The sequence below is a fragment of the Pantherophis guttatus genome, chromosome 1 (assembly GCF_059756535.1).
Source record: "Pantherophis guttatus breed Tessera chromosome 1, ASM5975653v1, whole genome shotgun sequence".
Taxonomy (NCBI): Eukaryota; Metazoa; Chordata; class Lepidosauria; order Squamata; family Colubridae; genus Pantherophis; species Pantherophis guttatus.
In genome coordinates, this window is record NC_142063.1 from 297,216,433 (window position 1) to 297,238,020 (window position 21,588).

The following is a 21,588-nucleotide window of genomic DNA, read 5'->3' on the forward strand; positions in this document are numbered from 1 at the left end:
CATGACCACAATCTCAACTCTCCCAGTTGCAGTTGTTAACTGAACAGAGAAAAGATCTGTCAACTGAAGTAGGGCAGATATCTCTTTTGTTCCAAGTGCAGAAGAAAACTCCTTCCATGGGTGGGCTGAATGGGGTTTGGCCTTTGGGATCCAAGTTTCATTTAGCTGGTCCAGCTCAGGAATTCCCCCAGACTCCATGCACAGAAAGACATTTTCAGTCAGCCTCTTTGAGAGCGGAAGAGCTGCTTGGCAGAGGACTCAGTCCCAAGAAGGGCTGAATCAATCTGCCAGGCAGCTTTTGGCTGTTAACTTTCTAGATAGGTCAGGAGGGAATGGTGTTCAAATGACAGAATTATATGCAAAAAGATGGATGTACAAATAAAACTGATTGATATCTTGATATTTGAAAAGGACATCAAGTATTAATTCAAGATAATGATATGGATAATTTCTTTTTTTACAAAACAGATCTGTTAAAGCTTTCAAAGATTTGCTGGAAAGAAATAAGTTCAAAGAAATCAAGCAAGAGGACATTATTTTAACGGAATAAAAGTTAAGATTGTTAAAAGTGCATGTAAAGAATACAGAATCAGTTTATTTGATCATGGTTTTAAAACAGTTATATAATTACTTCTAGTAGCCTTAACAGACTTTTGCTGAGTAGGAATGAATGACAAGGCCTTAGAATTTTGTTAATAGTAAAGTTATGGGAAGAAGAGTACATTTGTTCTATCTTAAGACAGTGTTGATTTACTAAAATTGTACTTGTGATAAAGGGGGAAGTCACTTCTTTATTTTTTACTTCCTTTTTTCATTTTTCCTGCACTTTTCATTTTTATATTTATTGTAGTTCATATTAGTTTTTACTTTTCCAATTGTACTTTTAATAAAATTATTTTTAAAAACCTACAAATCAATGCTAATGCTAATTAATCTAAAACTCCACCTACCCATAAATATTTGATGGGAGGGAGTATATGTTGTTGGTACTGTCCAGTGATTTTCTCTTATAAACATAGTGCTTCGGTTATTCTTCTTACAACTGTGGGAATTCAACAGCTCAGGCAGCTTGAATACAGGTTGAATAGCTTGGAAAAGATTTTAAGGGAACAAGTGACAAGGCAGCAAACCACAAGCACCTTCTCCAATTATTTTTTCTCTGAAAATTCTGAACACTCCTACAGTCATGTTATGAGTTCAATATAGTTGGGAATCTCATAATTGCCTCCTAATTTCTAGCCTGATCCAATGGTCTCCAGTTTGAATAAAGTTTAATGCCACAAGCCATAGCAAAAAGCTTGTGGCTAACAGGTTCACATGAACTTAATCTATTTCTAGAATTAATAATATTTTTCAATTGATTGCATCCAGCAAAACATTAAAGAACAGTTAAAACCACCGTGTATCTGAAACAGTAAAGGGGAATCTTGAGTGTACTAAAAAAAACCTTTTATGAGTGTCATAATATTTTATGAATGCTGCCTATCTCTATCTATGAGACTAGTTTTTAATTTCATGAAATCATTTTCTTATTCATAACCTGGGGCAGTTTTTGCATATGAGGTGATAGGTTACAAGTGTACACCTCTAGCAAATGCATACTCAGCCTTTAAATTAATCAAACCAATTTATCTTTCGTGAGAGGCACAGTATCCCTATGAAAACATTATCCTATATGTGTTACATAACTATAATGACAAAATGGCCTTTCTAGACATCTAGCTTTCTGATCTCACAGCTATAACATCAATTATATGTTTCCAAATGGCATTAAATTTCTAACTACATGTTTATTATTTGTATTAACAGTGAATGTTAAACCAGGCAAAATGTCATTATCACTACAATAACAAAATGTACAGTACATTGGTCTATAGCAACACAGCATATTTCATCTGAACAAAAACTATTTCCAGAAGGTTAAAGTAAATGTAAATTGTCTCCCCCGAGTTGCTTAAAAGAAAAAAAATATATATCTGCCAAATGAGGCTTCTACCATTATTTTATCATTAGAATAGTAAAAACACATATTGAGTGATATATAAAATACAGATGCTGTCTCGGGATTTAGTCCTATTGCTGAAAAAAGCAAAATAAAGCCAGAGAAATAAAAAGAATGGAATTTGAAAAATTGATTTTAAATCGATAGCTAAATTCACCATGGAGGAATAGGGATTAGACTAATCTTAGACTGGCCCACTCAAGGCAGATTTTCTCAGTGGAGCAGATGACAAAATATGTATTCCTTGTTTAAACCTGGCAGCTGTACCTACTGAAAGATAGTACCGATGCAGCACAGAATTATCCTAGCCCCATAGGACTTGCCTTATCCTTTGCTCAGAATTCCAGGTCACAAATAGGTTGCAATAGCAAACTTTTAACAGTACTGCATTATTCTGCAGATTCACTTGCTCAGAAGGTCTACGATACTTTTTCTACGCAGAGAAATTCTCTGTTTTATGCATTTCAGTTTTGCTCCAATTCAAATAGGTTCAATTCTATCATACTTACCTGCATGCTGGTATAAACAAAATAATAATTTGAAAACACACACTTAGGTAGAAGATAAAATAGACCAGTTTCAGTACTGGGATAAAGAAGGCAATTCTTTCCATGATGAATAATCTAATTAACACTATGAATTATTTAAATCTATTTTAAAGTTACTAAACTAACTTTAGTATACTAAAGTTACTAAAATATCTATTTTACTATCAGTACTTTCATTTTTACCTGACCATCTCATTATTCAATGCAACAATTTCCAAGTACTTCTTTAGCGCATAATAATTATGGATATATTTTCGGACGTAATAGCCTCGCCATCTTCTTTGAATCTAGGAGAAAAAAGAGTACATATATTTGCTTCATTGAGTGTTGGTTTTTCTTGCAATAGAGAAATAACTGCCAAACATTATAAGAAATATTTATTCTGTTCTGCAAGGAACACAACTGCTTCAATGCTAGCATGCATACATATTTGCCTATTCATTAATATGGATATAAAACTCCCTAAAATTATTATACTGACATAAATGCATACATTAGTTACTTGGCTATTTGCTGTTAATAATATTGCAAAGATAAATCATTAATATTATACTAAATAAGTGAAATCAAAGTTGAGAAAGATAACTTACTACATGTAGAGAACAAATGGGCAGTTGATTTCTTTGTATTTTATATTTTAAAGTATCATATTACAACAATATTGGTATATCACATAGAAGCCCATTTGTTCAACTCCACCTGTTAAGAATCATAAGACTTTTCATCCAAACAAATGAGAAGGCTAATTAAAGTATCTGTTTCACCATCCATCACTTTTCATAATATCATAATGTAATTAGAATCTTTTGAACAGATTGTGGGAAGTGGAAGTCTGTTCCTGTAGTCCTTCCCAGTAAAAAAAAAAAAAAAAAAAAAAAATCTCATTTCTACCTTAGTAGAATGAAAATACTGATAAGAGATCATATCAAATATGTTATGAATCAGGATTTGCCTTTACACCATATAAAACTTACTTATCTACCACCTTCAGGCTAGCAGCTTTTCAGAAGGTGGAGGCATATCAACATACTTAGCTAACATACCGCTTGTACCTTTGCTCCTGCAAACTTTTCCAGTAAAAACTATGCTGTTTAATAGGCACCGGATAATGAAAAAGTGCTCCCAAAATTGTTTAAGTGCTGTGGAACTTCTGATTAAATTAATTCTATATTCAAAAGTTGTAATAAATAAATATAATGTTAAAATTCCTGGGAATAACAATGATATTTCTGACTTTGCCCAAATTTTATTATACACTAAACTAGAAAAGCTATTTAAAAATTTGAGCTTGGATAGTTCAGAAATTGTCAGAACTATCTTGGGGAATGACGTAAGGTGGTATATAAAAATATTTTTCACTCCATATTAACTAAGTAATTCAAAATATGTTCATCCTACTTTTCTATTAAAAGACTCAGTGGCTGTTAAAATTCAGTACAAAAAAAATATTAAAAACACACGATATATATTTGATACCCAAGAAAAATAATATATTAATCAGTTCAGCAGGCTAAGAACCAACTAGGAAACAAAGTAAAAATAATGAAGCCAGCTGGAAGAAGTAAATTACTTAAAAGAGATGAGGCCTAATATACACTGCTCAAAAAAATAAAGGGAACACAAGCAGAAGACATCCGAGATCTGAATGAATGAAATCGCCTTATTAAATACTTTGTTCGTTACATACAGTAGTTTTGTGTTCCCTTTAGTTGTTTGAGCAGTGTATAAACTACTGTATGTAAAGAACAAAGTATTTAGTAAGGCGATTTCATTCATTCAGATCTCCGATGTCTTCTGCTTGTGTTCCCTTTATTTTTTTGAGCAGTATATTTCAGACATAAGGAGTTCAATAAGAGGGGGTCTCTTCTCTCTTCTCTCTCTTTTCTCATATTGTTTCAAAATAATTATAAAAAGAAAATCATTCTTTTTAAAAAAGAAAGATGGAGGATCAATAAGCTTAGAAGAATTTGCTATGAGCAAAACATGGATATTCTTCAACCTCTGGTCCAGTTAAAAAAGAACTAGCTATTTGTCTAGAATGTTGTTCTAATTTTAAATAAAATGTTTGACAAACTACTTTCCTAAATAACTACATTTTACCATTGTAACTGGCAAAGGTCTGGAAACCAGGAATATAAAAAGTCAATTCTGGGCTTGGTCCCTCCCAGCCCTGATTATCAGTAAGGTAAGGCATTGCCTCTTCCACTATCCCCACTTGTCTGTCTCTGCCTTTGTGCCACCTTGCACCCTGCTTGTGGAAAGGCAAGTGGCCCAAGAACTGCCAGCTCTAGGCTTACCTGCTATGCTGCAGCGTAGCACAAAGCCTCAGCCCCCTCAGCCACACAGTACAAAGTTGCAGCTGAGCATGGAGTACAAAGCTGCAGCTATCCCAGGAATCTGCAACCACCTTGGGAAACACAGTGTGAAGCTATAGCCCAGCAATGCAATGTGAAGCCCAGCCCCTCCAGAAGCCTCAGCAGTGCAACTGTGTCCTAGCTGTCCGAGAAGGTTTAGCCGTCTCAGCCCAGCCATCTGCACTCTGAGACTTCTGCCACCATACCCTCTGCTATCCCAACTTACTTTAGCTGTCCTCCTTTTCTCACTACTGATGAGGCATGCCCTTCCTCGTAATTTGCTGACCATGTGAGAGACCATCTTTCTCATGTCTCACAAGGAAACTGCAGTGCAAGACCTGGGGAACAAACTTTGTGTGGCTAATAGCTACCTTGTGAAAGATCAGGGCAGGTATGCATGGTTAGCAGCAAGAGCAAAAGATGACAAAAGGTCAGCTAGGGCAGCAGAGACTGCAGAGTACAGAGGACCAAAAATGGATGGAGGGAGATTGGTATGAGGGGAAGTTGAAGCAGCCCTGCAGGTGTAAGTGCAGGCTGCCAAGCACCAGAATTGCTATCATGTGACTCCAACAGCTGTAACTTTGGGGATTGATCAACACTACCATAACTTCAAACGGTCAAGGACTACCAGTAGATAAATGATATTTTTTTCAGATTTTAAAAATGTTTGGTATAAACTAATATTATATTGCCATACAGAACTGCTTAGGTGTTCATTCCTTAAACATAGATATTATATAGCATGTATGTTTGGGGGGAGGAATCTGTTTATGGAAGCCTTACTAATTTTAATCATTGCATTTTCCAATGCATTCAGGCCTCTATATGCCCTACATCTTTTGTATACTGGATCATCCAACATGGAAAGGAAAATGCCAAATAGTCATAGCCATTTTAGAAAAGGACAAAGAACAAGAGACAATATTGCTCTTATATGGTGGATAATTGGGGAAGCCAAAGAATAGTAAAAGAATGACTTTTACTGTTGACAATAGACAGACTTTCAGGTATATTATGTCAAGATGTGGAATGTATTTAAGAAACTGGGAATCTCAGAACATCCTATAGTACTCGTGTAAAACAACTGGGCTGGAAGCCAGAGTCCAGAGAGAACATGGTGAAAAAGACTCCGGATCAGCAAAAAAATAAGATTAGACTGTATACTCTCTCCTTAATTATTCAACCTGTATGTTGAATATATAATAAGGGAAGTTGGACAGGAAAAAAAGAGGGTAGTTTTAAATCTGGGAGAAAGAAACATCAGCAATCTGTGCTATGTTGATGACACTACTTTGATAGCTGAAAATGCAAATGCTTTGCAAGCTCTATTAATGAAATTGATGGATAGCTTCTGCTATTTAGGATCAACTATCATTAGTAAAGGAGCAGCAATCAGGAAATAAGCTACAGACTAGCAATTGATAGGGTGGTAACAAAAGCCTTGGAAAAGAATTCAGATGCCATGATATGTCTATATCTACAAAGATCAGAGGTGTGCAGGCAATGTTTTTTCCCTGTGATCAAATTTGATCCATGTATCAAATCATTTTTTTCTGATTTTACCCAATAACCCAACCCATCAACATACACATTTCATAGAAAATAGAACACTACTTGTATCTCTTATAATTCCAAGGTGAATATTTATCCTTCCTTACAAAATATATGCCCTTCAAAGTAATTAACAAGTTTCAGTGGTGATTGGTACCAAACAATTATTGTCATTGATCAGTACCAAACAGATAATTTTAAACAAAGTCATTGTGTGCTCAGCAGATTACAGCTTGTTAACGGGCAAGTTCTGAATGACCTCTTAAGCTAGTCAAATCAATGATGCATATTCCTCATTAAGTAACATCAAAATGTAAGTGGTCTTATAAATAATGTTTATTTTAAATGCTAAACAAGTGGCAAAACCTTGATATATCAGAAGCCATCTGCTCATACAGATTTTTTTTTTAAAAAAATGGGGGTTACTTTTCTTCATAACAACCCTTAAATCTTCCAAATGAAAATAAGACTACTATATCACAATCTACTATTATAAAACTAAATCTGATTCAGAAAATTATGCATTATAATTATTGTTCTCTTTATTATTTTCTGGCTCCAAATATGAAAGTTTGAAATAGTAGGTCAAATATAATTAAGGTACAATGTTAAAGAACATGTGATGATACAGGACTATAATTATATTTAGCCAGGTGGTTTTCTTTTCTGCCTGTACCTAATTTAGAACCATTTCTAAAATTTGAATATGTTATATTTATGCAAGTCTATTGGAAAATCTTGCATCAATGGGAACTATACCAGATTATACATTAACATTTGCAGTTCTTAATCTGGTTAGGAAAATGTGGGAAAACATCCTAGTTATTTGTACAGCAGAAAGTTCAGGCCATTAATGTAAGTTTGGTTTTTTTAGTCACATCATAAAATGTACTTTCTAAACTTAAGCAGATATTTATTCAGTGCCTGGATGAGTCCAGTAAAACCTATTTACGAAATACTGAATATCATAGATGAAGTGTGGGATTTAAATGCAAATGCATGCAAACATTAAAAAAAAATGTTTTTTCCTCCTAAAATGAAATGCCACAATATTTAGAAAAGACAATGAATTTGTACTTTTAAATCTAACCAAGATTTTCAAAAATGCAATTTGGGATTACTTAGCGTAACTTGAAATTTGTAACTATGTACCATTTCCTCACTTTACCATCAGCATATCAATCAAGTTTATATTATTCTGGGTTGCTTATTTTATTAAAAGCAAATTCAGAGCACAATTGACTTTTCATTTGTTTAACAAGTGAAGAAATATTTACCCTGACAGCCATTTCATTGTAGAAATTCATCTTCATAATAAAATATGCTGTCTGTGAAACAAGGGATAGAGAGAAAAAAATGGCATACATTTCAGTTACACAAATACTACACTTCTATTTTTACATATAAAAGGTAAGAATTTTTATACATAATACATAATAAGACTTTTAGGTTTGGATGGAATAAAATCAAACTTAGAATCGAAGAGATGGGCTTGCTAATACATAATGCAGGCTTAACCAGAAAAATCTATGGTAGTCAAACCAGCAGCTAATGGAGATATATGATCATAAAATGCTCTCCGCTGAGTTTGATAATCAATGGTGCTCTACTGAGAGTAGAATAACAAAGCAGAAATATTCACAAGTGCTGGTGACATATAGTATTATATGATTTATTCACCAGGGTTCTTTTAACCAAAACTCACAGAAACATAAAAGGAATTCATATTTCAAGATGCCTGGTTTAATGAAAAATTCAAAGAAATGCTGTCTTCAGTCGAAATCGTTCAAGGATATGGATTCAGTGATGGAGCAAAATTGTGCCTTCCAACCATCTGTACTAAACGTTATGTACTTAGTTGCCTCCTGAGTAATCCTTGGGAATTTTGTTTCATTTAATATTCATTCTAACATCATAAAATCATAAATACAATGATAACATGTTACAGTGAATCCCCTGATATAAAAAAAAAACATTTCCTGGTTCCCTTCCAATAAAGATGAATTCCGCTCTCGGTGAAAGAATCTCCTGTTACAGCAAACACTCACTTGGCAAGATAGGTTATTTTAATGGATACATCACTTTACACTAAGCTTTCACATCTGTTCCACCCTCTAATTACCAATGCAAAATGAACATAATTCACAACAGTATCATAAAAAAAGTAAAATAAGTACTTTCGAGATAGAAGAACGTCCTTTATTTAGCATAACATGCAGACTCTGGGGGCTTGGGAGTGTGTTTTAACTACAAACCAGAGAGAAAGAACCTCTCCTTGATATGCAGTTCCCTGTACTCTCGATCTTCCCTCCTGGCAAAAAAAAAAAATTCACTGTAAAAGAGTTTCACTGTAATTAGTGTTATTGGAATTGCCTAGTCTGATCCAAAGCAAATTGTCTGTGGAGAGCAGCAGGACTGGATTATTTATCAACTGTCTGGGCAATTAAGAAGCAGTTGGCTGCAATATGTTATTTACAAATGAACACAATGACGCTACTTCATTTTAGATTCACTTTCTTCATTACATTAGTTGAGGCATTATTGTTTTTGTTTAATTAAGCCACTTTTTAAAATGCTTACCTTAATATCATATTGCTTCCTCAATAATATACCCAAAAGGAGGGGAAAAAAACAGAAAAGAGATAGTTCTTTTGAAGAAAAAAAAGATATACTTAAGCCAAGAAATCCTTCAATTTGGTGATAAAATCCACCACCTATTCAGATCCCTACAACAGATAGGAGCCAATGGATGGGAATATTTTTCTCTTCTTTCCATAACTCAATCTTTATTTAACTATGCTTTGCTAATATGTTTCAAATAGACTGAACTGGGAATGGAATGCTATAGATCAGAGGTGACAAGTTGAAACACATATTATTGTGGAAGCCTAATTTCCCAAAAGTTTTATCAATATCTAGAACTACTTTTGTAGTTTTTAGGGTACTAGTAACTAGGCTTATATATTATCTCTGGATTACATCTATAAAGCTCTAGTTCTTATATCTTAAAGTCTTGGAATGTGGGACATGCTAGCAGGTCTAAAGCAGCTTTTATACTTTTCCAAAACTTCTGATGCTCTATTTTAATGGGTAAAAGAAGAAAGCTGTATAACTCTCCTCAGCTTCATGGATGGCCATTGCTCAATTCATCAAGTATGGAAGCTAGATTAAGAAATAAAGACGTCCTCAAATCAAGTATTACTCTTGAATGAAGACATCCATGCAGTTTCTTAAATAAGTTGTTTATCATTGCCTTACTGATTTTTTTCAACTTCTGAGTCTGCATCCAAGGAATTCACTGGTAATCTTCCAATCAAATACAGGTAGTTCTTGTTTAATGATTGCAATTGTTTCCAGAAAGATGGTCATTAAGTGACACAGTTGCTAAGTGAACCGAGAGAGGAGGGAGGGGGGAGAGGGAGAGGGAGGGAGGGAGGAAGGGAGGGGGGAGGGGGGAGGGAGGGAGGGAGGGAGGGAGGGAGGGAGGGAGAGAGAGAGAGAGAGAGAGAGAGAGAGAGAGAGAGAGAGAGAGAGAGAGAGAGAGAGAGAGATGTGCTGCAAAGATTGCTGGTTATTGCCATCCCATTAAAATGAAATTCTCTCCTATAATGTCCTGTCCCTGGTGTGTTTTCCCCTCCTTTTTTGCCCTCCTTGTAGAGCAAGAATTTGCCTTTCTCTGTAGTGCAGCACTTTCCTAAAATGTGCTAACTGCAAGTTAAAAAACTCAGTTTTGTGACCTTAATTAGTTGATCTCCCACAAGCTCACGGTTGTGCCTTGAAACTGGCCAAACCTTAATCGGTTTCACACTGAACGCTTTTGTTGTCGTAAATGCATGCATTGGTCAGAAATTTAATTTTTTATTACTGTTCACTAGTGCTATATTTATGAACAGTTGTTATCTGAGGCAATTGCTAAAGGAGAAATACCTATACTATTAAGCCTCCTTTTGCTTAACTTCAAAACTCATATAAGGCTAGCCAGTTGTGCTATCTGCTGGAAATTCTAGACAATAGCAGCAGTGTCCACTGGGGTGGAAGGGAAGATTGAACTGATGAAAGTAGAATTGCAATGTTGTGACACAAGCATCACTCCTTTTCTACAGACATTTGATGGTACATGCACACCCAAAAAGGCTGGAACTTGCAGTACAACAACACTTCGGCACTTAACAAATGTAGCAGGATTCTGTGGTCACCGCTGAATAAGAGGGTAGTAGCACAAGGAACCAATGAAATCCTGTTTTGCAATGCACAAATTCCAAATAGAAAAATATAAGATTTATTTATCTTTTTTATCCGAGCCTATTTGCTTTATTTTTTCAGATATCTGAACACTTATGCATGACCAAAAATGCATAAATCTGAAAATACGTAACATATTAAATATTTCTTCCAATAAAATAATTCCACTTATTTTGTACTAATGCAAATTATGGAAAACTTAAAAAATAGTTTTAGAAAGTTAATTTTACCTCCAGCATTTTTCTGAATTTTTTCCGCCCTTGATAGCCCCGCCACGATTTCTGAATAAATACCATCATCTTGTTCAGATACCTAAAACAAAATACTTTAGTAAGAATATAATACTGCAAATTAATAGAGATTTTTACAGCTTTTAAGTTTCTGAATATGACATTTCAATATCAACTTTATCAATTTCGGTTTTAGAACAATTTGTATTCTGAATAGTGTATCTTGAGAGATATTATCTTTTTTTTTTTCAAAAGTTTTTTTATTTTTTCCAACATAAACATAAAAAAGAAAATTTTTCTAAGAACAAAGTCTTGGTCCGGTCACAAATGGGTAGACTAATTTAACAAATGAGAAACAAACAATTTTAACATAAATTCCAACATCTTAATAATTTTTTCTATTATCTCATCATACATCCTAATCTCCTACTAAGGCAAAGCTCCTTTTTATATTCAATTATAAATTCAATTATAAATCAGAATTCAATACCCCTTTATCTAAATTTTTTATCCCTTGCTCCTTTTGACATCAACATTAAGCACAAAAACAATCTTTTCTATTAATCTATATATTTACCTTACAATTTTATCACCACAAATCTTAATTTCCAAATGTATACAACTCAATTTTTATTTCAATTTATTAATCAAAATTTCTTTCTATTTTTCTCATTTTCTAAACCCAATCTATCCTATCATATTCTTAAACTTTTACATAGAGATCTCAAAATTTACCATTTCATTTTAATTATCACCCAACATTTCTTTTTTTTTTCCCCACTCCTTATTAATAATTATTCTTCAATATATTCTCCTCATTCACCTCCATTACTCCACCTATTTATTTGACTGATTTCCAGCATATCATATTTTGGCTGAGTTTTCAGCATATTATCCTCCTCAACTTCCCCTTTTGTTTGGCTGATTACCAGCATTTTCCATTGTTTTGGCTGATTTCTAGCATGTTTTGTTTTGGCTGATTAACAGCATTCTCCTCCTTAACTCCACCTAGTTTTTTGGCTGATTTCCAGCATTTCATTGTTTGGCTGATTTCTCAGCATATTCTCCTCCATTAACTCCAACTTCTATTCTACTAACTTATTAAAAAATTCTTTTTCCATTTCCATATCATCTTTATCATTTTCGGTTTTAGAACAATTTGTATTCTGAATAGTGTATCTTGAGAGATATTATCTTGATAATTACATTCAATATAGCATATTGAGTATAACTCTTAATGCTGTTTCAAATATATGATCTTTTCAGTGTTAATTTGTTATATAATCAACAAAATGGTTGTTGATTATAACAAATGTTCTTCTTCTTGCACTAGCTCCCCCTACGTGTATGTTTCAGTACTTCTTTCCTGTTAATCAATTTCCAACAGCACCAAACATGAAAAAAAAATTGTATACTTGGTAAAAAAAAATGAACATTAAACTTAAACTCCCCATTTCATGTAAAAAAGAATTTAATCTCTACTGTAAGTAGACATGCATATTAGTTTTCAGATAAACGTATTTATGATGTTTACAGGTATAGCTTAAATTACCTGATATATGCCCGGACTTTGCACCCTCGAAACCAACTCTGAATTTTTACAGCAGCATAATATTCTGTTTTTCTGTATTCATCTACACACCTAAAAGCAAAAGGGATAAATTTCGCAATCGGTACTGTGATCATTTACATTAAAGATCAGACTAAGCAAGTAGTATTATTTTCATTAAATCAAGTACCTTTATTTATTTAATACCTTTTTACCACTCTTAAGTGTAAAGACAACTTGCAATATCCCCTGCCCTATAACATTCAGTGTTAAACTATAAAAGCATTTATAACTGAATTTTATGTTAATTACAACAGTATCATTTTAGTATCATTTTAGAAAAACCATAGGAATAGGAACCATAGGAACCATCAAGTACAAACTGTGTTTCGGGAAAGGATCCAAATTAAAGCACTACTGACAAATGTTCATACATCCTTAGCAAAGGTTGTACGAATATTAGTTAGGGATCTTTAATTTGGATTCCTGCCAAAATTTCAATTACTGAAAAATAGCTCACTAGCTTCCTTATTACTGGTTCCATTCTTAGGTAGTTCATGACGTTAGGGAGGAATATGCCTTATAATTTTAGATCATTATTCTGTACTTTGGCACGACAGAAAATAACTTTTAACCTTTTTATGAATGCTATTCTTTCGAGTACTTGAAAAGTGCTATCATATCCCCAACTCCATCATCTTTTTGAAAAGCTCAACATACTCAATTCCACCAGTACTTAGTTCAGTAACCTAAGACTCCAGCCTTTGATCATCCTCATTGTTTGTATGTTTTTCAGTTGTCTGAATCTTCTGGTACCCAGAACTGAACACAGTATTGAAGGTGGAATGAACAATACAAACAAAAACGGAATCATTATTTCCTGTAATTTGGAAACTATATTTATGTTGATGCCCACTAAAATTGCTTTAGCTTTTGTGGGGGGACAGTCACAACACACTCATATTTACTTTGTAACTCCACATTCTTTTTATAAGCAATATTACTAAGGAAGATATCACCATCTTTGGACTTCTATTTTTAAAGTATTATATTTATTTATCATTCTGTTATTTTCAGCCCTCTTTGTAACTCACCAAGACAATGTTGAACATTTTTTTTCTATATTTTAGTCAAGGGGTTTTGAACATTTTTCAGGCCACATAATATGTTTCCTAATTTTTTTTTAAAAAAAAAAAACTGATCAAGAAGCAAAGTTTTAGTAATAGAAAATTGATTGTGCTTGATTTTTTTGTCCTTAATCTTTCACAAAACCTCATCACACTTTTGTGAAATCTTAGGATACCCTACAACACAGTTTGAACACAGTCTCCCCTAGAATACAAGGGCAATCTCCATTCTTCTCCAAGATTCCCTTGCAGTTTTGCTTAGTATGGAAGAGAGCATACCTTTAATTATTCTTAATGTAGCTAAGATCCTTCTATATTTTAAAAGATTGATGAAATACCAGATTCCCATTTAGCCAGGCCTATGTCTGGAAGAAGTACTAGAAAGGGTGTCTGAGCTTAATTTTGTTTATATTTCATATATTATCCCCACCTGAAAAAGACAAGCATATTTCAGGATTTAAGGATAACCTGAGGAAGTGGCTTCACTTGGTGGATTTTCTCCAGATTTTTTAAAGTGTGTTTTGACTAAATTGTGTACATGTAATTCCTGGTTAATGACAGTAATTGTGATCAGAATTTCCATTGCTAAGCGAGGTACTCATAAAGTCTAATGCCAATTGACTTCATCTCTTAGTGGCCAAAATCCAGCTCTTCCCATTGCTATTGCTAACTGAATCCTGAATCATTATTGGGCAAGAATCCATCTCAAATCAAGTCATTCCTGTCTTAGTCCAATTGAAGTCCAATTGAAGGGATTGCCTCCTCTTCAATTCTCCTTACTCGCCTATTTTCCTCCCATTTCTACCATCTTGGCCACCATGTTTTCTGTTGCTTCTACTGCCCTATCAGCCCCAGCTGACTTTCATTGTCTTCTACTTCCCACTGCTGCTGAGGCATGCCTGCCTGCCCTTCATGAGGCAGCTGCTGGCTGCACCAGGGCTTTTCCCCAAGATGATATGTAGTCTTGCCAAATTGTGTGCAGTCTTCTCGTGACATTTTGGAAGGTTTTGGAAGCCCAGGGCAGCAGTTCCACCGGAGATTAGGGTGGCAAGGCCAGTGGAGCACAGATTAGCAGAAACAGCAGAGATGGTGAAGGACAGGGCAGCCAAAAGATGGAGGAAGTTAAGTGGGTAGGTGATCATAAATGCAGATGGGCTGCCAAATACCTGCATTTTGATCACCTGACCAGGAGGGGAGGGACTACTATGTAAAGTAGTGGGAGCTACAACATCAGCAGGGCAGTAGGACCAGTGGAGCTCATGACAGCAGGGCCAGCAGAAGGGTAGCCAAAGGGCAGAGATTCAGGAGAAACAGGCAGGTAGGGAGAGTTGAAGTGCCTCTGCAATTGTAAATAAAGGCAAACTACCAAGCACCCAAATTTTGATCATGACCGTGGGCTGCTGCAATGGCCATAACTTTGAGTATTGGGTGTAATTACCATTTGTTTAGTGCCACCATAACTTCAAGTAGTAGCTAAACAAATGACCATTGAATGAAGACTACCTGTAGTAGTCCTCTTATCTTCAGGCTTTGACAGATTTCTACTTGAGGCATGTTTTTTTACACCCTTACCTTTCAGTAAACGCCATCATCATATCTGGATAAGAGGTACAAGGGGGAACTAGCAGCAAAACCCTTGTTTATCTGTGTGTTCTGAGGGCAAAAGATTTAATGCATTATGTATTGATCTGTAAATTATACTTGGCATGAAGAATTCAATTTATTTATCTATGGTTATATCAGTCTAACTGGTATATATAATTCAGCAAGCAAAACTGGATGTTGCTGCAGCAAGGAAGATTAGAGCAAAAGCAGTGGCAGCCATGGCAGCTAATTATAAAGGGAATAAAATAGTTTAAAATTGTGTTGATTTTTCCCTCTTGTTTTTATTTTCCCTCGATGGTTTAGGTGGTTTTATGAATGTCATTTGTAAATTGGATTCTGTTTTTAATTAATGATGGGGGTAATCTCCTTTGTTTTTCTCTCTCTTTTATTCTCTGTATGTCTTTGTCTTTTTCGCCTGTATGATTGTAGTATTATCAAGCTATCCCACTTCATTTTGTTTCTGTGAATCTGCTAAATATTCTGTCTAATAAAACACTCAAGAGTGCAAGGCCTAGGATCTTATACTTATATATCTACTGTACTAGACAATCTATGGGCTATTGGAACATTTTTTCAGAGATATTTCCTTACCTAAACAGAGAAACAGAATCACCACAGATGAGTGGGAGTGACTTCCAACTTCCTGCCAGCTTCCCTCTGACTTTGAAGTCTAACTCTAACCAATTTCGTTGTATACATGATGTACAATGACAATAAAGGCTATACTATAGCTGGCAGGGAATATAAAAATGACCGCAGCTGACTGCAACACTGTGGCAGCACTGAAGCAGAGCTACAGAATAAGAAAGCTGGAAAGGAGCTTGGACAGCCTCTAATCCAACCATCTGCTCAAGCAGGGGTTTCAAACCTGTGGGCCACGGCCTACTACTGGGCCATGGCCTCTTGGCTGAGTGAATGGCTGGCCAATGCATGCGCATGCGCATCACCCCAACTCGCACTAGCATCATGGCATCGCACAAAGGCTAGTGATGCTGCAAGTGTCATACAGGCACTGGTGCTGCTATGAGTGCAGGCCCCCACTTGCACTAGCATTGTGGTGGTGTCCATGCGCTAGGTTCGTTGCAAGCATACACTCCCCACTTGCGCTAGCATTGTGGCATTGTGCGGGTGCTAGTGTTACCTCAGTATCACATGGGCACTTGTGACCCCATTTGCATCACACACACTCACGGCTGTTTGTGCACATGCTCGTAGCCCCGTTTGCACTGCGCATGCAAGTGTAAAGGTGCCTGCCCCTCCCACCCCTGGACTGTCAACCCAGAAAGGTTAGGGAACTCTGCCCTATACCATTTCAGATAAATAGTTGTCCAATCTCTTTTAAAAAACCTCCGGTGTTGGATCACCCCCAACTCTTTAGGCAAGAACTGATTGTTTTGTCAGAAATTGCTCCTTATTCTAGATTGATTCTCTCTTTGATTAGTTTCCATCCATTGCTTCTTTTTCTTCAGGTGTTTTGGAGAATAGGTTGACCCCCTCATCTTAAAACATCGCAACACTATCATGTCACACCCTAGTCCTTCTTTTCATTAGACTAGCCATAGCCAATTCATGCAACCATTCTTCATATGTTTTAACCTTCAGTCCCCTAATCATCTTTGTTGCTCTGCTTTGCACTCTTTGATTAAAAAATCTTGTCCAATGAAGCACCAAACAATCAGACATGGAGTTTTAGTAGAATAGGGGATGAGTTATTTTCTCTCAGCTCACCTCACCTCATAGGGTTCTTGTTGTGGGGAAAATAGGAGGAGGAAGGTATGTTGGCTATGTTCACTGCCTTGAATTTTTGTAAAAATAATACAAATGGGATACAAATAAATATATTTATTTATAAATAAATAAATATAGATATTTCAAAAATATATTGAAAAATATTTCAAATATTTGAAAGAAGTTAGACGATGCAAGTTTGTTTTGAAAGTGCTTTCAAACACATTTACAAATGGATTTGAAACATTAGAAGCTACTAAAGGTACTCTATTTAGTCCCAAACAACCCTACTGATTTTACTCAAGTCCAATAAGTAGGATTTCTAAAAAAAGTTCTTAAATCATGGGTATATTTATTTAGCAGTCAAGAAATATGCAGCAGACTAGAACTTGATAGACCAGCCATGAATGCCTTATGCATGCCAAAGTATTCCCTCTATGGAAGTGAAAGTTAGACTTTGAAGAAAAAAGATAGGAAGAATGTACATGCTTTTGAACTTTGGTGATGGAGAAGACTCCTGAAAATACTGTGAACAGTCGAGAAAATAAACAAAAGGATGATTGAACAAATAAACTCAAAGGTCTCACTCAAGGTACAAATTATCCTACTTTGCACTTATAATGCTGAGACCTAGTTCTCTAGAAGAGCCTCTAATGCTGGGAAAGGTGGAAAGAAAAGAGGGGAACCAGCAGCAAGGAGACCCACCACCAGTGGTGATTATTGCGTAGTTGGAAGACTGAAAGACATGGTTAAGGGCAGATTGCCATGAAGAAAATCTATGCAGCCACCAAGAGTTGACAAGGATTTCATACCATGGCATGGCATGGCATGGCATGGCATGGCATGGCATGGCATGGCATGGCATGGCATAGCATAGCATAGCATAGAATAGAATAACAGAGTTTGAAGGGACCTTGGAGGTCTTCTAGTCCAACCCCCTGCGTAGGCAGAAAACCTTATACCATTTCAGACAAATGGTTATCCAACACCTTCTTAAAAACTTCGAGTGTTGGAGCATTTACCACTTCAGGAGGCAAGTTATTCCACTGATTGTTCTGTCAGGAAATTTCTCCTTAGTTCTAAGTTGCTTCTTTCCTTGATTAGTTTCCACCCATTGCTTCTTGTCCTATCATCAGGTGCTTTGGAAAATAGCTTGACTCCCTCTTCTTTGTGGCAGCCCCTGAGATATTGGAACACTGCTATCATGTCCTTCTTTTCATTAAACTAGACATACCCAGTTCCTGCAACCGTTCTTCATATTTTAGCCTCGAGTCCCCTAATCATCTTTGTGGCTCTTCTCTGCATTCTTTCTAGAGTCTCCACATCTTTTTTTACATCTATCCCTCTGTTTATGCAGCCTAGGACTGTGTTGGCTTTTTTGGCAGCTGCTGCACACTGCTGGCTCATATTTAAATGGTTATCCACTAGGACCCCAGTCAATAATTATTCATTCCACTGCCCCAAATCATTTGTAACTTAGAGATCATCATCAGCACTTTCAACTGGATCTAGAAATGCACTGGTAAATAGAACAGTAATACAATGTGATTTCCTTGTTGGGACTTAGAACACCAGTAAATAAATTCTGAACCATTCATAGTCAGTTTGCTGCCCATACTAAACAAAACAAAAAAGAAAGAAAAACTGCAGCTATCTATTTTGTGATTATGGCAATATTCGCATTTATTCCTATGGCCAAATTAGTTGGAGAAGTAGTGATATTTCAAAAGCAGTTCTTCCCAATCAGGTACTTTTGAAGTATAATTACAGCTTTCATCATTTCCAGCCTGTCCACACAGTTCTGATGGAAATTGCAGGCTAACATATCTCTCAACCACAAACTACTAGACAATCACACTTCAGCCTTGTATGTTTTGCTAACCCAGTTGTTACTTTATGTCAGATTGCAATGCGACTCTTCCCTCCCCTCCTATGCTTAACCCAGAGGTGAAATCTAAAATTTGTTACTACCGGTTCTGTGGGTGTGGTTGGGGGGGGGTAATGTGACTGGGTGGGCGTGACCAACTCTTTTTTTTTTTACTTTCAAAAGCATTTTTTCTACAACCTCTTCAGCCGAAGAGGTTGCAGAAGAAAATGCTTTTAGAAGCCTCTGACGATCCCAGCAGAGCCGCGCGATCATCAGAGGCTTTTTTTTTTTTACTTTTAAAAGCATTTTTTCAGCCAAAGAGGTTGTAGGAAAAAAATGTTTTTAAAAGTAAAAAAAAGGCCTCTGATGATCGTGCAGCTCAGCTGGGCATGGGGGGGAGGGGGGACAGGGATTTTTGCTACCGGTTTTCTGAACCACCCGCTACCATCGCTACCGGATCAGGCGATCCGGTCCGAACTGGGAGCATTTCACCCCTGGATTAAGGGCAAACAAGTTGTGTGTCCTCAAGCTGTTGTCAACTTTATTCCTGAAAGAACTGTTTAGACACACTGCTTTCTATTTTCATTTAAAGGCGACAACATTCCCATGACATCTGGAAAGAGCCAAGCCATTTTTTTTAAATGCTAAAGATGAGGAACCAATGCAGAAGTAGCTGCCTTCTCTCTGTCACCAAGATGAATTTGGTGGAGTTAACAGTGATGGGGATGAAGAAGCCGCATTGTTTACTTCTGGGGGAAACCTCGCTTTTAGAAGCAGAAAAAAAGCATCATTACCCGTTAGCAAGTTTCAGTTTTCCACAACGTGAACGCCCTTCCCTTTTCAATTCCAATGCTCCTTCCTTGATCTTTCCACCTACGTTCCCCATCACTCTTACGTTACCATGGTGACTGATTCATAGGCTACACGTGTGAATGCATGAACTCTACTTTGCGGAGTGGGAACTCCGCATACTTCTTGGCCGGGGGCGGTGGGGTGGGGAAGAAGAAGAAGCAGCATCTTCAAACCTGGAATCATCTCAGAGACGAGAAAGGGAATCGCTTTTGGACGAATAATTCAAGAGCCTCGGGAAGGAGGCCCGAGTTACCTGTTTCTACTGAAATACTCTTCCTTGAAGCTCGGTAGCCGCTCTTGCAAGCGGGCCAAAGTGGCCATCTTCCCCCCCCACCCTCCCAGCCGGCTCCCAGGCGGCTCCCAGGGATGGTATACAAATTTTCGTCATGGCAACTGGATCGTACCATCTGAGCCCAGTCGCCTAGAGGGGAGAAGGAGACAACTTCTGCGTGGAGAGAGACAGAGATAGAGAAGCGGCGGGTTTAGTTCCGCGGGGTAAAAGGGGGGTAATAAATTAGGCGAAACGGCGGCGGGGAGACAATCCCCCCCTCACCGTTGTGTCACGTCCCTAACAGGGAAGCAGTCATGGTCGAGCCCGGTTTCCTTCCAGCGCCGAAGCTGCTTCCGGGATACCATCATGAGGGAGTGAGAGGTGCGGCAGCCCGTCCGCGGCCCGGTGAACCGTCCTCCTCCTCCTTCTCTTCCTCTTCCTCCTCCTTCCCGAATTCTGCAAAGCGGCACTTGTCTCCTCAGGGAGCGGCCGACTGCGGGCGCTGAGTACATGTTCCGGGTGGCTCAGCCCAACCCGAGCAGACCTCCGGCCGCCAGGAAGAGCTGGTGAGGGGCGGGGAAAGGGGCGGCGAGCGGGGAGCCGGAGGAACGGGTGGCCCTGGGGCGGAGGGAGAGGGGCGACGGGCTAGGTTGCCTTTAGGCTGGGGAGGACACCCGGCGTCGAAGGAGAAGAGCGATGACCTGTCTGCTACGATCTTTGCGTAGAGAGAGTCTTTGGAAAATCAACTCTTAGAGCAACTGCGGCATGGAGACTCGGCTTATAACAATTTGCGTCGGTCTTTTCATTTAAGTCTCCTGGATGAGACTGGCTTTTAGGGCCTTGTGGAAGAAGTTGGCCGTCCCCTGTGTGCATCTCCAAGCCTAAGGGGGTAAAGTTGAGGTTTAATATAAATGGGGCTGGCTGGGATGAGAATGCAAGGAAAGGGTGGCTGGGATGAGTGGCCAGGGGGATTAGTTTGGGGAAAGGAGGGTTAGCCCTTGAGCACCTGCTGAAGTTCCTTCTGTTACAAACTTGAAAGAGATTGCCCTGCATTTACTTGTATTGGGGTACCAGAAGAGGTTGTCCACTGTACTTTCCATAGATTGGGGAGTGATCAGAATTTAAGGTGTGATTTTTTTATACTCGCTGTCGAAGGGATACCTCTGAACAGGATGGAGGTATTTTGGAAACTAACAAGAGTACTTCTTTTGCTACAAGATTAAACATCCTTAAAAAAAATCATTTAGGCCATGAATTTATTTTCAGCAGCTGAATTATTTGCTTCTCTCTTGCTCTGTTTTTTTTTAATACAGTTGTCTTAAATGCTTGCAGCATGTAAGTATAGAAGGAAAAGCAGAAAAATAGGGCAAAACTTGTTTTCCCCTTGCAAACTTGTGCAGTGCCTTCAGAAATATAGTCCAACAGAAGTCTGATAAAAAATATTGCTAAATGCAACATCAGAAAAAAGGAATCTTGCTGTAAATCCCAACACTATTTTGATTTCTTCTTCTTCTAACATTTCTTGAAGTTCAGGGTTTGTTTGTTTGTGTATCCAGTGTTGATACATTGATTGCGACAGGAATTGACCAATTGGCCCAGGCTTGATTTTATGGGCTGAAAGAGTGACTAGCCCAAAGTTACCCAGTCAGCTTTTATATCTAA

General features: G+C 37.2%; 2 protein-coding genes across 12 annotated transcripts in view; one reads left to right on the forward strand and one right to left on the reverse strand.

The window, feature by feature from the left end:
• Window positions 1-20,439, reverse strand: part of SPATA17 (spermatogenesis associated 17) — a 92,811-nt gene extending 72,372 nt beyond the window's left edge. Inside the window, exons 1-6 of one of the 5 annotated variants that reach the window (XM_034427840.3) lie at window positions 19,909-20,009; window positions 15,176-15,256; window positions 12,480-12,569; window positions 10,928-11,009; window positions 7,733-7,783; window positions 2,734-2,837 (exon numbers count right to left, since the gene is read on the reverse strand). In XM_034427840.3, the coding sequence (XP_034283731.1) occupies window positions 2,734-2,837; window positions 7,733-7,783; window positions 10,928-11,009; window positions 12,480-12,569; window positions 15,176-15,198 (350 nt within the window). In that variant the 5' untranslated portion in view covers window positions 15,199-15,256; window positions 19,909-20,009. Of the gene's footprint in view, window positions 1-2,733; window positions 2,838-7,732; window positions 7,784-10,927; window positions 11,010-12,479; window positions 12,570-15,175; window positions 15,257-19,597; window positions 19,729-19,908; window positions 20,038-20,208 lie in introns of those variants that run through there. The other 4 variants (XM_034427841.3, XM_087883183.1, XM_034427842.3 and 1 more) reach the window with 4 other exon arrangements.
• The window catches only part of GPATCH2 (G-patch domain containing 2), a 94,958-nt gene continuing 93,628 nt past the window's right edge, over window positions 20,259-21,588 (forward strand). For 3 of the 7 annotated variants that reach the window (XM_034427832.3, XM_034427835.3, XM_034427837.2), the window contains exon 1: window positions 20,264-20,492. In XM_034427832.3, the coding sequence (XP_034283723.1) occupies window positions 20,437-20,492 (56 nt within the window). In that variant the 5' untranslated portion in view covers window positions 20,264-20,436. Of the gene's footprint in view, window positions 20,816-21,588 lie in introns of all 7 variants that reach the window. The other 4 variants (XM_034427833.2, XM_034427836.2, XM_087883181.1 and 1 more) reach the window with 4 other exon arrangements.